The sequence below is a fragment of the Trachinotus anak genome, unplaced genomic scaffold (assembly GCF_046630095.1).
Source record: "Trachinotus anak isolate AG129_WGS33_773 ecotype Australia unplaced genomic scaffold, CSIRO_AGI_Tana_v1 ptg000002l, whole genome shotgun sequence".
Classification (NCBI taxonomy): Eukaryota; Metazoa; Chordata; class Actinopteri; order Carangiformes; family Carangidae; genus Trachinotus; species Trachinotus anak.
In genome coordinates, this window is record NW_027273853.1 from 16729026 (window position 1) to 16751160 (window position 22135).

The window sequence follows — 22135 nt, forward strand, 5'->3', positions numbered from 1 at the left end:
ATAACAAAATAAAAAATTTAAGATTACAAAACTAGAATTACCACCTCGCAGTTGTATGCCTCCACGACTCAGACTAGTTTTAAATTACATCCCTGTTTATCCAAAGATATATAAAATATTAACCATTTTTGTGAAATTTTGTCATAATTGCTGGTCAGAGGTCACTGTGACCTTGACCTTTGACCATCAGAGTCTAATAAGTTTGTCCTTGAGTCCAAGTGAACGTTTGTGCCATATTTGAAGGAGTTCTGTCAAGGCATTACTGAGATATTGTGTCCACAACTTACGTACATACGGACAACCCTAAAAAAATATGTCTCCGGCCCAAAAATGTTGCCGTACCCATTTCAATATTTGTCATTCAACAGGAAAGGCTGAGTTAAAAGTAATCAAATTGTACAAGACACAGCAGCTGATTTGAAATAATCTTTGTGTGTTTATTATGTACACATATGAGGAGCATAATGGTGAGAAAGTATCACCATAAATGAAAAACAAGAAAAACATCTTCTAAACTTCACACTGTGAACGCCAACAAAAATCTGCAGTCTGTCTGTTGCTGCTCATTCAAAGCTCAAACAGCTTTTCCAAATCAACCTGGGTCAAACTCTGTAAATAACATCTCTGACTCTAAACCTTTCACTCACATACACTGTGTTTCTGTCCCTTTCCTGGTCACTCGTTGTAACGTGACAGTTTGAGTCTGGGGATGATGTTCATGGACTGCAGCTCCTGGAACAGCAGCTTGCAGGCGTAGGGGATACGCAGGGAGGAAACGTGGCAGGACGACTTACAGTAGTGACACCTGGAGAGCAGAAACCGAGAATCAGACTGGACACAAAGCAGAAGATAACTGTTTTGTTTTTTTAAAGGAGACAGCACCTGGGAAAAGATTTTACTGATAAATCTGAATCCACAAGATTAGATCTCCATAATTAGTGAAATGGTATTTGTGATCAACAGTGACGCCAGTTTTTGCCCAAAAGTCCTGCAAAAATGTGATTCACCAATCTTGCCAACATTAATTTTTTCTTGAAAAACACTACAGGATGTTAGTTGTTCTTTCAGCAGACATTAATGCATCCCGGATCACGTGAGTTGCAATGAGTAAATGACAAAAGCTCTGATGTTCACTTTTCCAGGGGTCTTAAAATGTCATACAATAATTTACTGAAAAAGTCAAGCTGTACTTTCAACATATGGATATATCATCCCACCAGTTTCTGGTCTGCATTATAAGATGATGCAGTTGCTGTGTACTTTGATGATGCACTTCAGATCTGAATTCGGAGGTGTTCAACTTACCACCCAGAGTATCCTAACAGGCCACACTGTCCACACACGTCCACCTCGAAGGCGTCACTGGAGATCATGAGCCGCTCCAGCAGTAACATGCTCGCTCCGTAGCCAATCAGACAGTCCCTCTCCATCTCGCCCAGACGCAGACCTCCATCTCTGGAGCGTCCTTCTGTTGGCTGCCTGTCAGTGAAACAGACACATTCAGGTTAGACAGAGTGATATAGTTTGTTAATCCACCTGCTCCATATCTGAATTCTTTTTTTTTTACATTTCTATTAGTTTATTTCTAATATTCACATTTTATCATTCATTGAGAAAACAAAATATATATACACATCTTTTTATATTACCTGGTGAGAACAGCTCTGGGGCCTCGGGCTCTGGCGTGCATTTTGTCAAGGACCATGTGCTTCAGTTTCTGATAATACACTGGTCCAAAGTAGATGTAAGCCTCCAGTGGTTCTCTGAGGAAAATACAGCAGTCAAACAATCAAGCTACTGCATCCATAGACATCTAGTCAACACTACAATACAGAATATCGGTAATAGGATACAATTAAGTAACATTAAAAAAACTCATTTATCAAATACATAATATCAAACATTTGCTGGTTATATCTTCTGCTTTTCTCTCTTTATGCGATTGTTGAACTGATTTTCACGTTAGTTCGCTATTTCTCTTGACTATAGATTTTTTTTACAGACTGACAGAGTCGTCTGTCAATCACAGTTGTTTTGTCCTCTGGTGGTAATGTGAGAGAAGGGGCCGCTTTAAAAACACTTGATGCTGAAAACATCACGATGACAATGGTGCATTCAGTTGTCTCAGGGAAGCTCAGACATCCTATGTTTAACAGCTGACTGCCAAGATTTATCAGCTGATCCACTATCATTCCCTTTGGGAGGCAGATTTATAAATGTATGGATTTTTCTTCACTGTTTCAAAAGAAAACAGGGAAGAAAACATGGAGAGAGAACATTTTTAATACCTTCAGTCAGCTCAGAAACAGATAGGAGTGTCCTTGAAGACACCAACGAGGAAGAATGATCAAAACAGTCTCTGTTCACAACAGTTTAACAATGAAATCATGACATCACTCTCAGAAAATGTTCGATATGTTGGATATGATGAGTTTTTTTAAATTACAAGCAAGTTTCATATCTACACAAGCTGCTTTTTATAATGTACTGAAATAAATACAAATTAAAAACAGCCATGGTAAAACAACACATCTTAAAAAAGCCATACTTGTGAAGTCATGTGACATGTTTGTGAATTGTGGTTAATGAGATAAAACATCTTTTCATTACCCAGTGATTCCTGAGGTGACGTAGTCTTTGCCCTGGTAGTTGTATCCATAACGGATGAGATCCTCACACACATCTTTCACCTTGCTGCCTCCGAAAGCCGTACCATAGTGAAACCGTCCATCTAGGACTCCCGCCTTCCCAGCCAGCAGTTCAATCAACTTTCCCACCTGACAGAATCAGACACACTCTTAGACATCAATATGAAAAACAACTGCTCTCTTCATGAACATAATATTCATCTTTTGTGATTTAAATCATCTCCTGGCACCAAATGTTGATATTGTGGGTAAGGTCAGGTTACACATGTACGCCTCGGGGTGGGACCGGCGGTCTAAGGATGACTGATTTCAACAATTCCACTGAGGTCGCACCCAGAGGACCCCTGACCCCATCACATAAAAGGAAACACCTACTCTCATTTCACTCTCAGGCCACAGAAACATCCTCCCAAACCAAACATTTCTGAGTCTTTACCATGACAACCACGGCTTGCAAACACGCTGGCACTGACAACTTCAGCAGTAAAGATCATTCAAGTTTTTACAGTGTAAGGAAGAAAAAGCAGGCAGATACAGGGCCAAGTTTCATGTCATTCACATTCAGCACCATCCTACAGTTCAGATGTACTGTGCATGTTTGATAAAACTTCCACACACTGCTACAGGAGGCAGTGTCGCTGGCAGCCGCCTCTGCAGCAACAAATATCTGTTTGTGAACAGTAAGACTGCTGCTTAGCGGCGTCAATGGACGTGTGCTCTGGAAGCCAATGATAACCCAGAGAGGAGAGGAGCAGGGATAATGAGAGTTTTGTCTCAGAAGAGCCGACACAAACTGATGACAAGCGACGGTCAACACAAAGACTGAGGTGATTCAGACTGAGCTCGCAGCCAAAAATCACAAATAACAACTGTGTACAGGTTCTGGATTAGGTGTCAAATTACCTCTACACTAAAAGTGAGGTTGATATCAGCTCCCTGATTAATGTCAGGCAGAATATCAGAGCCGGAACCAAGTGACTGAAAATTAATCACCAATTATCTTATAGTTGTTTAATAATTTGAGTCACTTTTTAAGCAAAAATACCAAACCTTGGCAGCTGCTGAAAATTTGATATATTTGGTTTTTGAACTGTCGGTCAGCAAAAACAAGGCATCATCGTGGGCTCTGAGAAATTTTGATAAGCATCATAGAAAAAAATGATTGATAAATACTCTGCAGATTAATTGATAATGACAAAAATTGTTATTTGCAACCCTGCAAAATATGTTTTTCCACCACTGTGAAGAATTGTACCGTCATTCTGGAGGGATATCCGTGAGGGTTCATGATAATGTCCGGACAGATGCCTGAGTCACAGAACGGCATGTCCTCCTGTGGGACGATGAGGCCACAAACACCTGATACACATGTAAAAAAAAAAAAGAAACATATTGAGGTCAGAGCACACGTCCGTACACAGTGGTGTGACTATACTTTAACTGAAATTATCGATGCAGCACAACAAGCAATTTCAATTGATTTATCTTCTATTAATGCTGTAAAAACTTGTCAGTCAATCAACAGAAAAAACACCAAAACTTAATATTTAATTGATTAAGTCATTTATGAGGTAAAAGTCAAATATATCCTGGTTTCAGCTTCTTATGTGTGAGGATTAGATGTTCTCAGTTTTGCATGCGATGGGCATTGAAATGGAGAAAAATATGGAAAATGGAAGAAAAATGGAAAAAAAATATAATCAAGAGATTAAAGTAGAGAAAAGATGTTAGCTGCAGCTCTATCTTATAGTTAAATTAGATTTTTTCACTAACCTAACTGACCACTCAGATCTGACTAAAAAACACCAAACTTGTAGTAAAACTGTTTGTTGTGTGTATTGCCGCTGGAGACTGGTGGTGTGGACCTCTGGCAGAGCATGACATTTCCATACTCATGTGGACAGACAGGGTGCTCCTCTTTTGATTCACATGACGTGGGGGACAAGCGCCCTGGTAGCCCGGAGTTTAAGTGTGAGTGCAAATGTTTGCTGAGGGGCCGAAGCACTCTTCCCTGGCCAGGGTAAACAGATTGTAGGCCCATTTGCAAATGAAAAAAAAGAGAAAGGAGAGAAGAGAAGGAGAGCAGGAAGTGGAGAAAGGTGCTTAGTTTGACAGGGAGACCGGGATTACACATCCATGACTTTCAGTTCAACTCAGAGGAAGTGGAGGGGATCAACTGGAGAGGAGAAATTGAATCCGAGCACGTGGGAAAAATTCACTATTAGCCGACCAGTCAGCGACACAGCACACAGCAGACTGCTGATGCCTTACAGGATGTTGTAACAGGATGTTGACCAGGAACAAGTGCAGCGATTTACTGGAAAGTCATCCAACAGCAGGAAGTAAGTGAAAAGAAAAGAGAAAAGCAGAGTACGACAGGGCCAGAGGAGAAGGCGAAAAGAAAAAGAAAGAAAAAGCAGTTCACAAAAACATTTGACTATCAGTGTAAAAATAGGATGAAAGAGGAAAGAGAGGAGGAGGAAGGAAAGTGGAAAATGGTAAAGGTGAAGAGAGAGAGAGAGACACTAGTTCCCATATCAGACATCCTCAGTGTTGTTTGTTTTGTGTGAAAGTGAATGATAAAAGAGGCATGAAATCAGCAGAGAAAGGCAAGACAACAGCAAGGGTCCAGAGCCCTCCATCACAGCTCATACGGCTCCACGCTGGAGGCTCACACAATGGGCCCCTACTACTGACAACCTCTCCACCTCCTCCCCCTCCTCCACAGCTGTGTGTGTGTGTGTGTGTGTGAGACCAGTAAATAATTAACTTATTCTGCTCTGCTGACCAGGACTTATGAGACTAGTCATGAGTAGCTGGGAGATCTATTGCTTTGGCCAAATTCACTTCTAATTAAATAATAAAACCTTGATTTAGGATTCAGTTCAGGATTCTATTCAAAATATATGTCAAGCAAGAAAATGTGGTTATTTCCACATACAAAAACCCAACTGGAGCAAAAATGTAGTTTTTACAAGTTCTTCTACTCTCTAAAGTAGCTGTGAACACCTCAACATGACTTCACAGAACTGATTAAAAACTGGCCAAACATCAGCAGCACATCTGGGGCTTTCCATCCAGATATCCTCCAGCTAACCCCGTGGCGACCCCTCTCCCTCCATCACTGAGACAGAAGACTTTGTCTCATCCTAAGCTGACCGCCCAGTGGCCACCGCGTTAATGAAGAGAGTAAATTATGCATGGCGCCAGTTAGCTTTTTGATTAAAACATCATACAAGCCCTCTATAGGGGAGGTGCTGCAAAACAATGGAGGTTGTAAACACTTTTTCCCCAGTAGCAGCAGAATACTGCTGGGGTGTAATAAATTTGCATAGTCTGGCACAGGACAAAGAGCCAATTAATTGAAAAGAGCTCTTGAAAGATGAGGACAGGGGGGCAGTGACAGAGCAACAGCCACTGGGACTTGACTCAACAAATGCTCCGACACAGAGACGACCAAAGATTTTTTTTTTTTGTCCAGTCATTCACACTCTCTCACAACAGGTCGTTGAAGTGGTGAATATTAATGTAATGTTCTGTATTGTGCACATTCAGGTTTGAGCCCTTGTTTCAGAGATGACGGTGTGACAGTGCTGGCACCTTTCTGTCCGTGACGACTGCTGAATTTGTCTCCTATCTCTGGTCTCCTGGTCTGCCTCAGGAGGATCTTGATGAGGAAAGCATCTTCAGCGTTGGATGAGATCATCACCTTCTCAATGTACGAGTCTGTGGAGCCCTTGTAGCTGCAAACAAAACCAGAAGAGTCTATGTTTTTTTTTGTTTTTTTTCACAGCAGGATTTGCAAGGAATCAAAGTTTTGTGTTGTGTTTTTGATTTTCAAAGTCTCCATACAGGAGCTGAACAGGTGGCTCCACAGCAAGGTGTCACATGTGGGTGTGGGTGTGGGTGGGTGTGGTGGCGGGAGCTGACGTGCGCTCACCTGATGGGCACGTCTCTGTACTGGGGCTGGCCTGGCTGGGTACTGCCCTCCAGTGGTGTCTGTGTGACAGTTGGCATGGACTTGTTCACCAGCACCTGCTTGTTTTCCACTCTCTCACCTGTAGCACACACGAGATAGGTCGCGCATTACAATACAACGTTAGCATGACCTGCTCACATAGACTCAAAGCCATTATGAGCTCTTTCAGAGGAGCCGTTAAGGCTGGGTCACCAATTTTTTTTATTACTTCCCACAACAGAAGTAAATAGAACAACAGTTTCACTCTGAAATCTGGATCAAGAGTTGACCGATAAACACCAACGACAGCCTCTCTCTTCTCCTCCTTTTGACTCTCACATCTGGTTTTCAACCCACATCAGGTTGTGATATCTCTTCAGGTAATATTTTAGTTCTCTGTAGCCTGTTTATTGATCTATTATTTCAACTAAAATTATATTCATATTTCTAGAATGACCAGTGTATCTCTCCACAAACAGAAGTAGCTGCTGTACAACAACTACTTGATTCCTTTTGGTCACTGTGTCACCAAAACTTGAATAAAAGACCATTTATCCAACTTAACTGTTGCACACACTTTTGTTTTGAAGTAATTTTGAATGCTACACTGTCTGAAGCTGTCAGTGCCTGCTGATGAAACCAGCACATGAAGAGTGCTAATTAACTCATTGTACTGCGATAGTGTGCTTTATTGGGTTGTGGTATGTAAATGTCAACATGTTACACAATGAAGCTGTGATTTAAAAAAAAAAAAAAAAAAAAAAAAAAGCTGGATACTCTGCTAATGCTGTAATGCTTAGTTAGTCAGTACTAGACCTGGAGATTCAACAAGAGACTTCAGCCTACTTTGTTATTATGTCCTACTCTCAACACATTTCAATTGCAGTTACAGCATATAAAGTGAGCAAAGATCTGTGAAACACTGCCCACTATGATGAAGTCAATCACATCTACTGGAGCAAAAGAGTCTGATGAGGAGCAGCAAAGCATGCTGGGTCTCCTCTGGTCCTGCTGGTACTCACCAGGGGAGCAGATGCCGTCAGCATCCAGGATGCTGTGCCTCCAAATGGGCTTTCGTGTGGCAGCATCCAGCATGGGTCCCATCACCTTGTCAAAGGTCTGGTTGGTATAACGCCGCAGTGTACACTTGGCATTTTTATAGACGAGGCAGCGGCCAAAACCTGGGAAAATAACATACACATCTAAATGTCTGCTACCTGAACTGGTCAGTGATTACAAATAATTCATAACAGCGATTTTTCTTGCAGTAAGATTTAGCTGAAATTGCTAAAGTCTTGTGAGGCTGACTAGTTGCTGCGTATCATTTTCAGGCAGGTCTCACCTCTGTCAAGTGAGGCTTTGTTGAGGACCAGAGCGTCCTCAATGTCATAGCCGCTGTAGCTCATCACGGCCACGGTGGCGTTCTGACCAGCAGGCAGCTTCTCAAAGTCTATCAGCTCAATGGTTTTTGTTTTGACCATGGGCCTCTGCGGATACGCCAGCAGGTACATCAGGGTGTCGATACGGTTCCTCTGGTTGTAGCCGATAGTACCTGCAGAAGAGACGAATATGATAACTGCAATATTTGGAAAAATGATTTCTGTAACTCACTGACATCCATAAGTATTGTTACATTCAAACATTTAGTGTTTCAATGCACATGTTAGCTGTCTCACTGTCTATAGATCACTTATTACAAGTGTTTCTGTAGGGTGGGTCAGGGCTGGGTCTGGTTAGCATTAACTCAGAGCAGCACAGTGGAGGAACAGGGCCAGTTATGACATAAAGCCTGGCCTCCCTGGAAGCCTTGACATTTGTCAGATGCTATTACTTCACAATCAGGCTACAAGCACAGAGTCTGTGATAATAGGCCTGGGCCACACAACCAGATTTGCACATGTATAGGGCTGTCCACACAAAACAGACAAGGCAGAGGATATTGTGCCAAATATAGTTCCAGTCTGTGTTTTTGTAAAGATGGGGGGAGGGGAGGAAGGGACGGACGGAGGTAAAGCAGTGGGTTGGGGGTGACGGAGGTTCTTACGAATGTTAGCAGGGCCGTTTGGGGAAGTTTTGGTTACCAAGGAGCTGCGGGTGCACACTCTGTGGTCTTTCGCAGCTGAGCACACTGACCCCCTGAGCACAGCCAGAGCAGACACAATGAATTGCTAATGACACTCTGGGTGACTGGCAGGGAAAGGGCCTCCGCACACACAGCACAATAGAGAACCTACACAAGCCCCCCATGTTTTATGTCCATGCACATACACACACTGACACACACACACACACACATACATAAGAAAAACACTCAATCAAACGTACAAATGTATTCTGACAAGAGGTAGAGCAGGAGCAGAGTTTTGGGGGAGACGAACCAGCAGGCTCCGTGTATCTATGTTGTTTGTTATTCTAATGTCCTTTTGTATGATTTTCACTTGTGCAAATAAAACTCTAAACTCTGAACCAGCAGATTTAGGAGGCTTAAGAATAGTGTTCATGTAAGATCACATTACTGTAAGTGTCTGTGTGTGTCTGTGTGTCTGTGTGTGTCTGTGTGTCTGTGTGTCTGTGTGTGTGTGTGTGTGTGTGTGTGTGTGTGCGTGTGCGCGCACAGAAGTAAACAATGCAGCCGTGTGGAGGATGTTTAAGAAGGGATTTGAGATCTTCAGACTTTAATGACCCCCTGACTGAAGCTACCTGCTCAGCTGAGTCTTACCCATGGCCTGCTTGCCCATAGCACACTGGTAAGTGTTCCTGGGTGACTGGTTGTGGTGGGGGTATGGAATGAGGCCGGCACACACCCCGAGCAACGTGAAGGGCTCGATCTCCAAGTGTGTTGTGTCTCTGTAGAAATAAAACATAAAATAAATAAAAGATGAAATAAACACAGTGTGTTGATTGACATAAACAAACCAGAAGGATCATTTTCCAGTTTTTTTTAATGTCAGTAGAATCAAGCGCCACTCACTTGTTAATCATGTGTTCATAAAGGGCGATCTGACAGTCGTTCTCCTCGTTGACGTCCAGGTATTCCACCAGGCCCTCATGCAGGAAATCCTCAAAGGTTCTGGAGTTACAGAAATGATAAAAAAAAGACAAAAAACTACCTCAGAGAATCAGCTCTTTAAAAGTACACAATTATCTCCAAACAAATATATGCCCAAAAAAATTCAACAAGTAGTTCTCCTGACTCCTGGCCTCACCTGTAGCCCTGCGACAGATCTTCTATGTGTTTGTTTTTCACCATCGGCTGCCCCTTCTTCACTATGATGTACGGCCTGACGGGAACAACAACACACAATAAGTCTTCGAGTTTACGGAATTTTGTAATTGTGATCCAAAAAAAGAAAAAAGCAACAAATTTAAACTTCCTGTGTAAGAAAATCTAAATAATGCATTGTAAAAAAAAGATTCAGTTGTATTAGAAAGTTTTACTAATTATCAATTACAGAGTGTCTTCCACTTATTGCATATCAATAACATTTATTTTTATTCTTTCTCATGCTTTAAGAGGTTTGTTGGTCTCGTGTCTTCCCCACCTGCAGAGGCGTCCTCCATCAGACGAGATGTAGACGCAGCGGTCGGTCAAATTGGTGGAGATGGACACAAACTCGTTGATGAAACCTGCCCTACGCATCAGTCTGAAGGTGCTGACCAGCTTATGGTGGTCTCTAATTACACCGAGAATGTTACCTGTGGACGTAATACAGAAAGGTGGGTGGACAGACAGAGGGACAGGTATAAAGAGAGAGTCAATGCACATACTCACAGAAATACAGAAACACTCAAATACTGTTACCAGCTATCACCTTTGACTGTACTGATTAAGATATATTTTGAGTCAGTGCTGTTCAGCAGTAACTGTCTTTAATTAAAGGAATAATCATTTTGTAAAATATGTTTTTCTTCTTTCTTATCAGGCGTTAGATGAGAAGATTGATGTGTTTAGCTGAGCAAGGTCACTGGAAGTAAGATCACCAGCGGTCTGAGGGAGTGAGCAAACAGATGCAAATTTCTTTGTTCTATGTAGTATTTGTCAGACGCATTTGTTTCCTGCTTGTCTTTCACTGTTTGGGTCTAAAGCAGGTTTCCAAGTAGTGATTATTTCCATCACCAACTTATCTGCCCATTATTTTTTTTCAGTTAATCATAATGTCCATAAACTGTCAGAGAACAGTGGAAAATACCCATCAACGTGACATCTTCAAATGACCTGTTTTATTTGTTCAACAGTCTGAATTGCAAAGATGTGGTGTTTACATTCATGTTAACACCAAGAACACACAGAAAAGCAGCAAATGCTCCCAGCTGATTTTATGGTCATTTGACTAATTGTTTCAGCTCTGCTCTAAAGACAGATCCATAACAGATCAAAAAGCTGCAGCAACTAGGTATTAAACTACGTTGTCTTTAAATTCTGACTGAAAAACTCACATCTTTAAACTGTACGCTGAAAGAAAGAGAAAAACAGCATGCGTATACAGTAGAGTACTCTGGAGCTCCATGACTGGTGGAAGTAGAGCTCAACATGCCTGCAGGGGTTTGTTCATATCAAGTCTGACAGACAAATAACTGGAGAACAGAGGAGACACTGTGCTCTGCCTCTGTGTGAGGGCACATTCGCAGTGAACACACTCTGAAGGGCTTTGACACCTGCTGCTACCAACTAATTAAATGGTATGGCAGCTAATATAATTTGACAGTTATCAGTGGTGAGACAAACATATACAGTAATTAAGGGGCCAAGTTCTGACTCAAGAATAATACCTACTGCTGCCATGGAATTAATGACTTATCAGTCGTCCTGCAAAATGCAAAATTACTTTCAGCAAACTAAACAGAATATTTCCCCCTTCATGTTCATAAGCAATGCATTTAAAACAGGGAGGATTAGACTTTCTTTTGAAGTGATCTGAAGCAAAAGCATCCAGAGCTAATTCTCTCTGTGGTCATTTATTTATTAGGCTCCACTAGTACAGAGGAGTTTTACCATTGAGGAAGACGAGGAAGACGCTCGGGTAGGAGAGCTCCTCCCCACAGAGCAGGTTGACGTCTTCTACCCCGAGGTTGAAGGCCAGTTTGATGATTGGTCCATCCTCCATGTCAGTGGTGATGTGGGTCATCAGAGCCAAGTTCTTCACCAGTCCACAGGCCTACAGACCCAGAACAATGAGAGAAACCATGTACTGGTGTTTAAAAGTGTAGGTTCCCGTGAAAACAACGCTGCACATGACACAAAAATACTACACCACAAGCATTTGTGAAAACTGCAATAAATTGATCTACAATAATATTTAGTGGACATTTGATGACATTTTTAAGCAACTGTAACTAATCTAGTAACCTGTGGCTCAGATCTGCTCGGTATGAGCGAACCTGACAATACACGTGTCCCTGTTTGATGGCAGCTCATCGTCTTTAAGCATAAAAAAAAGAAATACTAAATCTTCTCAAATGTGAAAGTTCAAACTCATGCTTCAAATTTAAGCAGTATATTTGCTTTCCAAGCTCACTCTCATTTTCTTCTGTCCATTTCTCTTTCTTTCTAGAAGAAGTCTTGCACCAGGCTCCTCATAAAGCAGGGTTAACCTCACTGCTTTAACCTTACACGTGTGCTGTATGTATTCACCCTCAAGCTCTAACACTGACTGATCTATCTATTCATAAAACCAGACCTTACAAGGGTGCAAAATGTATTTGTAATTTCTAGTTTGCAGCTAACAAATTATCTTGCTGAACGTTCACTGAAATTAATCAAAAAATCGGTCATATCCATTTTATCAAATTACTTTATTATTATTTTTATTACTTGGCCTGTAACTGTTTATACTCTGTTTTTTACATGTAATGTTTCATCAAATATTACAATTTGATCCTAACCGTCTGACAATGTCTAAAACATCAGTCTAAAGTCATGGCTTCCGCTCACTCACCTCTCCCTCAGGGGTGTCAGACGGACACAGCATGCCCCACTGTGACGGCTGCAGGGAGCGTGGCCCGCTCACCTTCCTGGTCTTCTCAAACTGGGAGGAGATCCTGGTCATCATGCCAAGAGCTGATATGTATGAAAGACGAGACAAGACCTGGGTGACACCCTGACGGTCCATCTTGAATCTCTTCAGAGACCAGTTTCCCTGTGGCCGGAAAAAAAAAAATCCAACATCTTCTCTTTATGAACCTGCTTATTAACATATGTAGGATTATCATATTAATCAGGCTCATAAGAAGTGTGCTGATTTGAGAGGTGTGTATGATTTCAATTACAACACCTGATGACATTTTTATCAGCTCAGATAATGCCTGTTTAAATTCAGACATGATTTCTATTCTTTATATATGAGAGCAAACTGGATTTTAGTTTTGATTTTTTGAGGATGTGGTGAACAGCTGACATATTTCTAGTGTTTTCAAGAATGAGAGTAACTGGCAGGTTTTTCAGTGTATTTAGCATAGAGGTTTATTCTTGAACCTCCTGTGCTCCTGTTCCTCGAGGGATAAAGTGCATCCTTTCTATTATATTATTATATTATATTTATGATCTCAGATCCGCGAAGACTCACCGTGGATATAGCATTGACCATGCCGTTGGTGATCTGATCCTGCCGCATGTGCTTCACCACATCAAACTGAGCTGCTCTCTGCTTGGGGATGATCTGGTCAGCGATTTTCTTCAGCTCAGAGTTAAACTTCTTAAACAGATCTTCAAACAGCAGAGACAGGAGCTAGAAAAGACAGAGATTAGTCTTAGATTAGATTACTATAGTTATTAACAATGTTTTTTCTTTTTTATGTTATGCACTTGTCAAGTCTCCAAACTACACAGAGAGTGAGAACAACAATCATTTCAGAGTTTGAGTCGTCACTGTTTCTTCACATAGTCTGACTCTCAGATCTCCTGGCACGCTACATCTGCTCATGTCTCTAATCAGTGCTGAGGTGCATTTACAGTCAGATTTAATAACCAGGTGTGCCGGCTCACTGATAAGCCTGACCTGGGCTCTGTCCCAGGTCCCTGTCCTCCTCCGCCAGGCCTACAGGAGGCAACCTCTCTCACAACCCCCACCCACCCTGTGCATTAGCATACATCAAAACAAACAGGCAGCGCTGCTTGAAATTAATAAAGAAATTAAGCTTCCGTTGCGCAGCCAGGCCAATTAGTTGAATGTCAGGGAACCATAATTGGAGAGTGAGGAGATTGCTGGCGTTGTTAGTGTGTAAGCCCCCTATTGAAAGAGGGCTCTGTGTTCCCCCTCCTCCCATCTCCTGCTCCTTATACAGAGCAGGTTGGGGGGGAAATTAAAGGCCTTAAGACAGCAGTAATTACATTATCAGAGCCGGGCTGCGGATTAGCTCAATCGCTCCAGTCAAGGCAGCAATTCTATTGTCACGGTGCTGAAAAATCCCCATGCTTCCTCAGCCTTGGGATTTTGGTGCCACCACATATCTCTCTCCTGACAAAGCCAGGCTGAAATACAGGGGGAGGTGGGACAAAAACAAAACAGGGAAAAACAAAGCTGAGGGAAAATAATGAGAGTCTTATTAAAAGGAGGCGGCAGGAACAAAGATGCAGGTGAGAGATCAGGGCTGGAGCAGCCGCTGTCCTCTGGTCAATTCCTGTGATCCATTCGCACTGAAGCCTGAGCCTGGAACGTTTCTATACTCGTATTATTAATAAGCATCAAACATGCTTTGTTTTCTAGCGGCTCTATGAGTAAGAAAAGGTAGTAAACACCTTTCAGTTATACAGAAATGAATGAAATGTTTAAACACACAGTTCAACAGGGTGCCTGTAAAGTCAGAACTGAATTCCAGCTCATTTACAGTTTCCTGTTGATCAGTTGTCAAATTAACAAATAAACTGGACCTAATTGGTTCGATGTTTTCATCGCATAATGTGAAATATAAGAAGACTGACTGAATGGAGGATTAAATTAGGTATTGTACAAGCTGTAAATGAGACCACATGGAGGAAAGGTGTATAGAGGCTTACCTGTCCAGCCAACTCGAGACGTTTGTTTCCATAGTAATCTCTGTCATCCACCTTGTTGTCCCCCTGGGCCAGAATCACTCTTCTCACCATCACAGCCAGATAAATACACTTAGCCCTAAAGTTAAACTCTTTGACCTGCAGACAAAAGACAAAATGATTACACGTTGTGATATATACTGAGTACAGTCATCCATGAGTCTCGTCTTTGTGTTTACACACAGGCACATGTGTGAGGATGAGAGATGCCAGCAGCTCTCTGGCCTCCTCCATCTTGGTCTTCTTGGGGCCGCCCCACATGCGCTGTCTCCGCACTTTATTCCCCAGGTACCGCAAAGCCTGAGACACAGAGCAGCAGAAAGAGCAGGGATAAGGGAGCAGTCAACAAGAGAGCAGAGTATTGTGGTAATTTTCAGTATTGGTACCAAAACAATGAGTTTCCTTTGTTTAAAATATTCAACCTTTGCAAAAAGCGAACACAGAACCTCATCTACCCACCAAATCCAGCCTCCTAAGTATAAAACTGAAAAAAGTCAATATCAGTTGAAGTGGAAGCTTTGTTTTGAAAATGCCATTGTTTTACGCCACAGATTTGCTGTTGGAGTCAGAAAAAGCTAAGTGTAAGTGCCTCACACAACGCTACGTTAAGTAAGCCACACTATCACTTTAATGTCACTAGGAAGAAAAATAAATAAATAAAATAAATCAGTGGACTGGGAATAATTATTCTATCACGAGCCTTACACAGTGTTTGATGTATTTTGGTCCAATAGGCAGAAAACTGAGTATTTCATTTAACAAAATAATTCAATTCTAAAGTTATAAAGTATCCTGATTTAGCTCTGAAAATATCTGATGAAAGTAAAATAAGTAAATGTGTCTATTATTATTTTTTGTAGAAAAGTGACAAATAATGCAGAGCAGAGAGGGTGGAGGAAGTGCCATAGAGGTGCCCTGTTGGAGTCAAACAGGGGACATTGCAATTACATGGTCAGGGTTTTAGACTCTAGGATGCTCCACAACTATTGACACTTGACAGTTTGTGATACTTAATGCTGTGGACACATTTTGACTGGTGCTCAAAAGGTACTGAAGTTTGATACCCAACCCTGGTCAACAGTTAAGGTAGTGACATAATCAACTGCTGCATTTACAGGCATTGATTTAAGTTTGATGCTAATTTTATTGTGAAATAATTAACATGTGGAATTTGTTGGAGGAAGAGCACAGAAAACACATCTATCAGGACTGTGAGAAGTCAAGTGAATCACAAGGGGCATAGTTCACACACGCACACACCAAACACCTGAGTCAGTGTGCCTCTGGAGCCCTCTACACATCTATAGAGAAGGTCAAAGGTTAATGAGGCTGAAAACTTTCTGTAAGACCACCCACCCTGCCAGATATATATATATTTATCTATTTTCAGATTTTGATGAGTATACACCACTAAAAATAAAAACATTCAAATTTGGTTTTGGCAGATTACTTATCATAATCTGATAACAATGTTTCTTAAGGCTTAATCTGCCTTTAATTATATAGATTTAGGCCTCATTGTGCACAATACAATGACACCAATGAATACCATGAAAAGACATCATGGAGGCTGGCAGACAGACGAACAGGAAAGCTGCAGTGACCGGTTGCTAGGAAGCAAATATGGCCTCATCAATGCATCAGTGGTTCGTCTAACAACATAATCTTTATGAAAAACAAATTGGCCGATTGCATTCATCTGTAGATGTCAAAGAAAACACGCGAGCCTCCTGAAGAACGCATGAAAAGCATTACTTAACTGGCTGGTAAGACAAAACCTTAGTCATCTGATCACAGAGAGACAAAGAAAATAACTTCTGTCAGCAGCAAAGCAACAAAGTCAATGGGCAGACATCAGGGCTGGCCCATTATTCAACACTGTGGCTTACTGACTTACAGCTGAATCATTATCTAAACCTTGTTATCATTGTACAAATTTCTCTTTTCTGAACAAGCTATTATTTAAAAAACTTAATTAACAATTGAAGTTTTGGTTTTACACAAAAGTTGGTCTCATATGGCATAACAGAGGAACAGTTATTGAACATCAGTTTGACTGATGTTTGTTTTTGCACACACTTGTCACATCATGACGCGTTTTGAAAAAAAAAATCCTTAAAGGAATAGTTCAACAGTTCAGGGAAATATGAGTATTTATGTTCTTGCCGAGAGTCAGATAGGATGACCACTGTCATGTGTGTAAATATGAAGGTAGTTAGCTTAGCTTAGCTTAAAGACACCTCACTACTTAACACATTAAATCTTGTTTGTTCAATCTGTACAAAAACTCAAGAATAAAGAGACATGTTGTGGTTTTCCACGGGGTCATGTGACTTTGACTCTTGTTGTCGCAGTGAGGTTGCCAGGCAACCAGCTGAAACTCCAATTAATGAACTGTGGAGGTGCTGATACATGGATTTCCTTACTGTTGGACAAAGCTAAGCTAGCTGTTTCCCCCTGTTTCCAGTCTTTGTGCTAAGCTAAGCTAAACAGCCGCAGGTTGTAGCCTCATATTTACTCCACAGACAAGAGAGTGGTATCAATCTTCTCATTTACCTCTCAGTAAGAAATACATTAAGCACATTTCAAAATGTGAAACTGTTGCTTTAACTAAGAGGTTTAAAAAAAAAAAAAACAGAGGATATATATCTTTTAATTGAAGCATTAAAGACCAAGAGATGCATGACATGGATTTGAATTGACATTTTTTACCTATTGATTATGTTCTAAAAATGCTTGATCCTACATTTCTCATTCTGAAACTAAGAGAATCTATTTATCAGACCCTCTGACTAGTAAATAGCCATATCCATATTTTGTCCCACAGCGAATCTGCTCAAAGTCTCAAGTTCAAGCTGAGTAAAACATGACAACATCAGTTATTTTCACAAACTCTAAAAGCTCCCTCCTCATTTATTTGATGTGATAATAGTAATATAATAAAAATAATCTATGTCATCAACACATTAACACGACTAACATAAGCCAGTTTTTTTAATTCTTGCACTTGTGTCTTAACATCTTTCTTTTTTGTCTTCTAAATATTCTATGCAACTTGTTCTTGCATTGTTATTTATTATGATTACCAGTTTTATTTTCATCCTTTGATGTACATTGTTTAAAAAAGCATGGGCAATGACTGCATTTGTAAAAGTGTCTTTGTAAATCCATATAAAAGGAGAATTAAAGCTCCCTCCTGAGGTTGAGTAGGACTCCCAGCGACTTGTAATAAACAGACTTTTAAGTGTAAAATTTATGAAACATCCATTTAATTTCATGAACCTGATTTCAACCACGTCACTTTGCTGTGGCAGATATGGACCATTGAGGTACCTGAGTCTGTGTGAAGATCTGAGCTTTCTGGCACTCCTCCAGGCTCGGGGCGAAGCTGGCCATGACGTGCTCCTCTGTACCAATCATCTGCACTATCTCCTGGTCACTCTCTACGCCCATACCCTGTGTGGACGACATGGAAACAGTGTGTGAGCTGTGGAACGTGAATTGACCAGAAGGGAAAATGAGAGAGAATATGTGGACTGATCTAAAATGAAAAACCATTTAGATATTCATTCAATTTGTGGAACCATATAAGAGATTGCTGGTGAGGTGAAATGCACAAAAAGAGGAAATTTTGTAGCTGGAGCAAGAGGAGCGCTAGGAGATATGAGAAGTGTGTGCACAGGGAGGGAGAGGTGTAATGGGAGTCATAAGGTTGTCTGACATTTGCTTATGGAAATGTGAGGCTATGGGAACTAATCCTGTCTGTCTCACGCTGGATCTGAAGTTGTTTCTGCAGCCGCTGCCAAACACAGGGAGAGACTGTGAAGAAGTCACCCAGGATATACAAGTGCACAGCAAACAGAGCGAGCAGGCAAACTGTGTCCTGTGGATAATGACCTCAGCTCCAAACACGCAGCGCTCACAATTTGACATGTTTGGAGAGATTTGTCCTCATAGGGAAAGAAGCTAATGATGCCAGCTGGCTAACTGACATTTTCACCGAGAGCAAAGGGCGACACATGAAAATGAATGTAATGAAGAACTACTGAAACTACCGACTCACTAACTTGTAACAAAACCTCTCCCTAAATACATGCATTATTTATGTTATGTTTATGAGGTCATCTACTAAAGTCAGTTCAGGGAGCTGCAGTAAAACAGAGTTAAAAATAAAAAGGTTTTGAATGAGATAAAGTTACTTTGGTAAAAAAAACCACAAGTTTTGCTTCAGCCTGTGGTGCATTAACTTTAAAACCAACTACTTTATCCAGCAGCATCTAGCTGTCCTGCAGCACCCTCTACTGGACGCATTAGCTATGTTTGTGTCCATCGTCATCAAAATCTTTTACCTTGAATATGATGGCGATGGGAGCGTCCTCTGACAGTGTGTTGTGCCGGAGGTAGAATCTGCCTTGTTTCACAATCATATTAGTTCTGCTTTTCTTCTCATGAGTGGAGCTGGAATTAAAAGAACAAAATTTAATTTAAACTTAGAGCAGATGAAGGTTTAACATTTACAACATTTTCACAAAACAATAGGAAAAACTGTAACTAATGAAAACAAAAGTACAAAGTAACAGTTACTTTAAGAGATAAATGTGTTTTTCTTTTTCTTGCAAAGGTAAGATTGAGAATTTTAAAAAATCTAACAACAAAACAAAAAATTATTTATAACACACAATAAGATGAATACTTCTGTCCTAACCACAAAAAAGAAACAGGGTTGAAATGTTGGGGGGGGGGTGTAGTTACAGAACCTGGTAACTGAGGCTCCCACTGCACCCTTCCTGTCCTGCTCCACAATGATTCGATTCTTGGACAGCTGCTCTTGGATCAGAATGACTTTCTCCTGACCTTTTACGATGAAATAACCCCCTGTGAAGAAATACAGTGTGGTGAATTAAATCACTGCTGAGACTGAACACCGGCAAATAACTTTGGGTTTCCCTATTATTCCGTGTCATGTTTTGGTTTCCATTAGCTGAACATTTCGTTTTTTTCTTAGGTTGTATTATGATTGCGTACCTGGATCCAGAGGACATTCATTGAGTTTTGAAAACTCCATGGGAGTCTTTCCTGTAAGAACGCAGTTTGAGCTTCGCAGCATGATCGGCATCCTGAGAAAAGCACGGTTTTACATTAGCAAATAAAATATATGAGTAAGACTGTGGTAATATTCTGTACAGGTCAGAGGTTAAACTACCATGCCAGGATATGACACTGTAGGGGCAAAAAAACAAACAATGATACCGTCCAATCGGCAGAGCATTTCGGATGATTCTCTGACTGCCACGAGTGTACTCTATGTCCACTGTGATAGGCGCTGAGTAGGTCATGTCTCTCAGACGACACTGTGGAAACAAACAAGAATGATGAATAAACTGCCCACAACCCAAAAATATTTAACTAATGAATGTAAAACAGAGAAATCAGCGGGCTCTCACATGTGAAAAACCGGAGCCAGATAATTTGACTTCATCTTCTTCTTCTTATCAAAATTGTTTGCAATTAATTTTCAAAATATAAATATAAATTTTCTGTCAACTGACTTATTGTTTCAGTATCATCTAACTAAAAATGTGGAAATATAGCTGGACAAACTTGCTAACAATAGTTCATATTTAACATGAAACACATGCAACTGGCCTTCATAATAAACTGAGCTCACCTCATGTGGCGATACTGGTCTAGTTACGTTGAAGCTTTCTTCAACATCAGGCATGCCAACGTAGATATTGAGGTATCTGGAGGGAAGACATTTAAATATTTGGACTGATTTACAGATTACTGTGATTTAAAAGCAGGCAAAGACAAGTTATGTGACTCACTTGAGGTACCACATTGGATCAGCATCACTTGTGATTTTCTCATTTGCTTTCATTATTTTCTTTATCTGTAAAAGAAGACACTCATACTGAAATCAGGATGGAGGTGGGGCAGCTGTAACACACACTCTAAAGCGCTGGGGTCGTGTTTTACCTCCACATTGATGAAATAGTTGAATGAGTCGATGTGCTGCTTCACCAGACCTTTCACCTGGAAAGACAGAAAATGCAGTTTGTGATGACCAGGTACATGAAACAATGGAAATGAGAAACATTCGACTGTAAATCAAGACAAACTGAGACCAAATGTAAGAACCTACACACTTGTTTACAAACCATTTATCTTGGTATCTATTGCCTTTATATTAGTGAGTGTAGGAGGTCTTTGTAGGCAAGGCTTCAAATCACTGAACAGGACTGTGTAATGGCAATATCAAATTTTAGTATGTATGTAGTATGTGGTATAAATGCTTTAGCTATTAATTTATTTATTTTCCTTACTATTTTGAGATAAAAATCAATACCGTAATATGAAATTACTTATACCATGTCAGAGGATAAATATATCATAGATGTGAGATAAAATTTGCAGGTGGATTCAGATGAGTTGTTACCTTCAGGAAAGCTGGCAATAGTTTCCATTTTTCCTGTCAAAAAAAAACAAACAAACAAACAAATAAGCACTACATCAGGTCTGTTGTTGACAGGCAGTGAAAGTAATTTGCTGACACACTCTGCAGACAGACAGCTGATTTAAGACTGAGTTATCGTAATGTCGCCTGACAGCTGCTCCGCAAAATGTAAGTACGTAAACAAACAAACTCAAACCACAACAAACTGCGATATAATCTGCAGTTAAAGTGCATATAACCCCCCAGCCCACAAACAAACACGGTCTCTAAAGCTGTGAGATGTTTCACTGTGCTGTCGCCACCACGTTAGCTTCTCTGTTCTCACGCTGGGAAACTTTGACTCTTTATTTCCTGTAAACTCACCGCTACAGTGTTGACAGGAGCCGCCAGCTCCTGGGGAGTCATGCCACAAAACTCTCCTCCCAGCACCTCCATGGTTATTTCTCCTGTTCACCTGTAAAAACATAAAACTCCGGCCATGCAGTCTGTGTTGATATACGGAGTCGGAAGTCGTTGCAACATGCGTCCTTCTTGTGTGTTACGCTGTAAAAGGTCCGTGCGGGCGGAACCTAAGGAAGTGTTCCGATTTTAGTGATTCTCTAGTAATTGTAATTGCTTTATTTATTCGCTCTTATGATCAAGTATAGAGGATCCATGTATGACTGTGTGTATGTATGTATGGTTACCTTGCAAGTGTGTGAATATATATATCAATATAAACTCGTCTCACAAACAGAGGTAATAAATATTTAGTCAGGTATTATGATTTTTTAAATATGGGTAGTTTATTTATGTTTCAATTTTTTTGAGAGACTATACTTTTACTGCACTTATAAACTTATAAAACATGATTTTTTTTACTATAGTAAATAAATAAAACATACGTTCTCTTCTGGTGTCCGGCCATTCAAATAGATTTAGTTTGATTTGTCCTTGTTTTAAGCCTCAAGTTTTGACCTGATATAACCCCAGACCAATAATAATAAATAGGATAGGGACATGGAGGCTTTGTATAGCATATTCATTTATTAGACTTTTGCAGT

At 40.6% G+C, this 22135-nt stretch overlaps 1 protein-coding gene across 1 annotated transcript; it reads right to left on the bottom strand.

Annotated features, from left to right (window-relative positions):
• Positions 1-413: 413 nt before the first annotated feature.
• Positions 414-21644, bottom strand: polr3b (polymerase (RNA) III (DNA directed) polypeptide B). Its single transcript, XM_071502445.1, has 28 exons — positions 21456-21644; positions 21075-21107; positions 20615-20671; positions 20464-20528; positions 20304-20379; positions 19886-19986; positions 19661-19752; positions 19393-19510; positions 18985-19093; positions 17969-18091; positions 14819-14935; positions 14600-14734; positions 13170-13331; positions 12543-12743; positions 11600-11762; positions 10149-10302; positions 9813-9887; positions 9578-9676; positions 9326-9453; positions 7949-8158; positions 7629-7787; positions 6589-6706; positions 6249-6391; positions 3904-4007; positions 2611-2777; positions 1650-1763; positions 1306-1479; positions 414-805 (listed from the first exon to the last, which is right to left on the bottom strand). Exons 1-28 carry the CDS (start codon positions 21525-21527, stop codon positions 676-678), a joined length of 3399 nt encoding a protein of 1132 aa, XP_071358546.1. The 5' UTR covers positions 21528-21644; the 3' UTR covers positions 414-675.
• Positions 21645-22135: the final 491 nt, after the last annotated feature.

Coding starts and splice junctions, on each gene's coding strand:
- polr3b (XM_071502445.1), bottom strand. CDS start 21,527: ATGGAGGTGCTGGGAGGAGAGTTTTGTGGCATGACTCCCCAGGAGCTG. Junction 19,511..19,660: donor TGAATGTCCTCTGGATCCAG/GTACGCAATCAT, acceptor ATTTCTTCACAG/GGGGTTATTTCATCGTAAAA. Junction 18,092..18,984: donor CCATCGCCATCATATTCAAG/GTAAAAGATTTT, acceptor TCGTCCACACAG/GGTATGGGCGTAGAGAGTGA.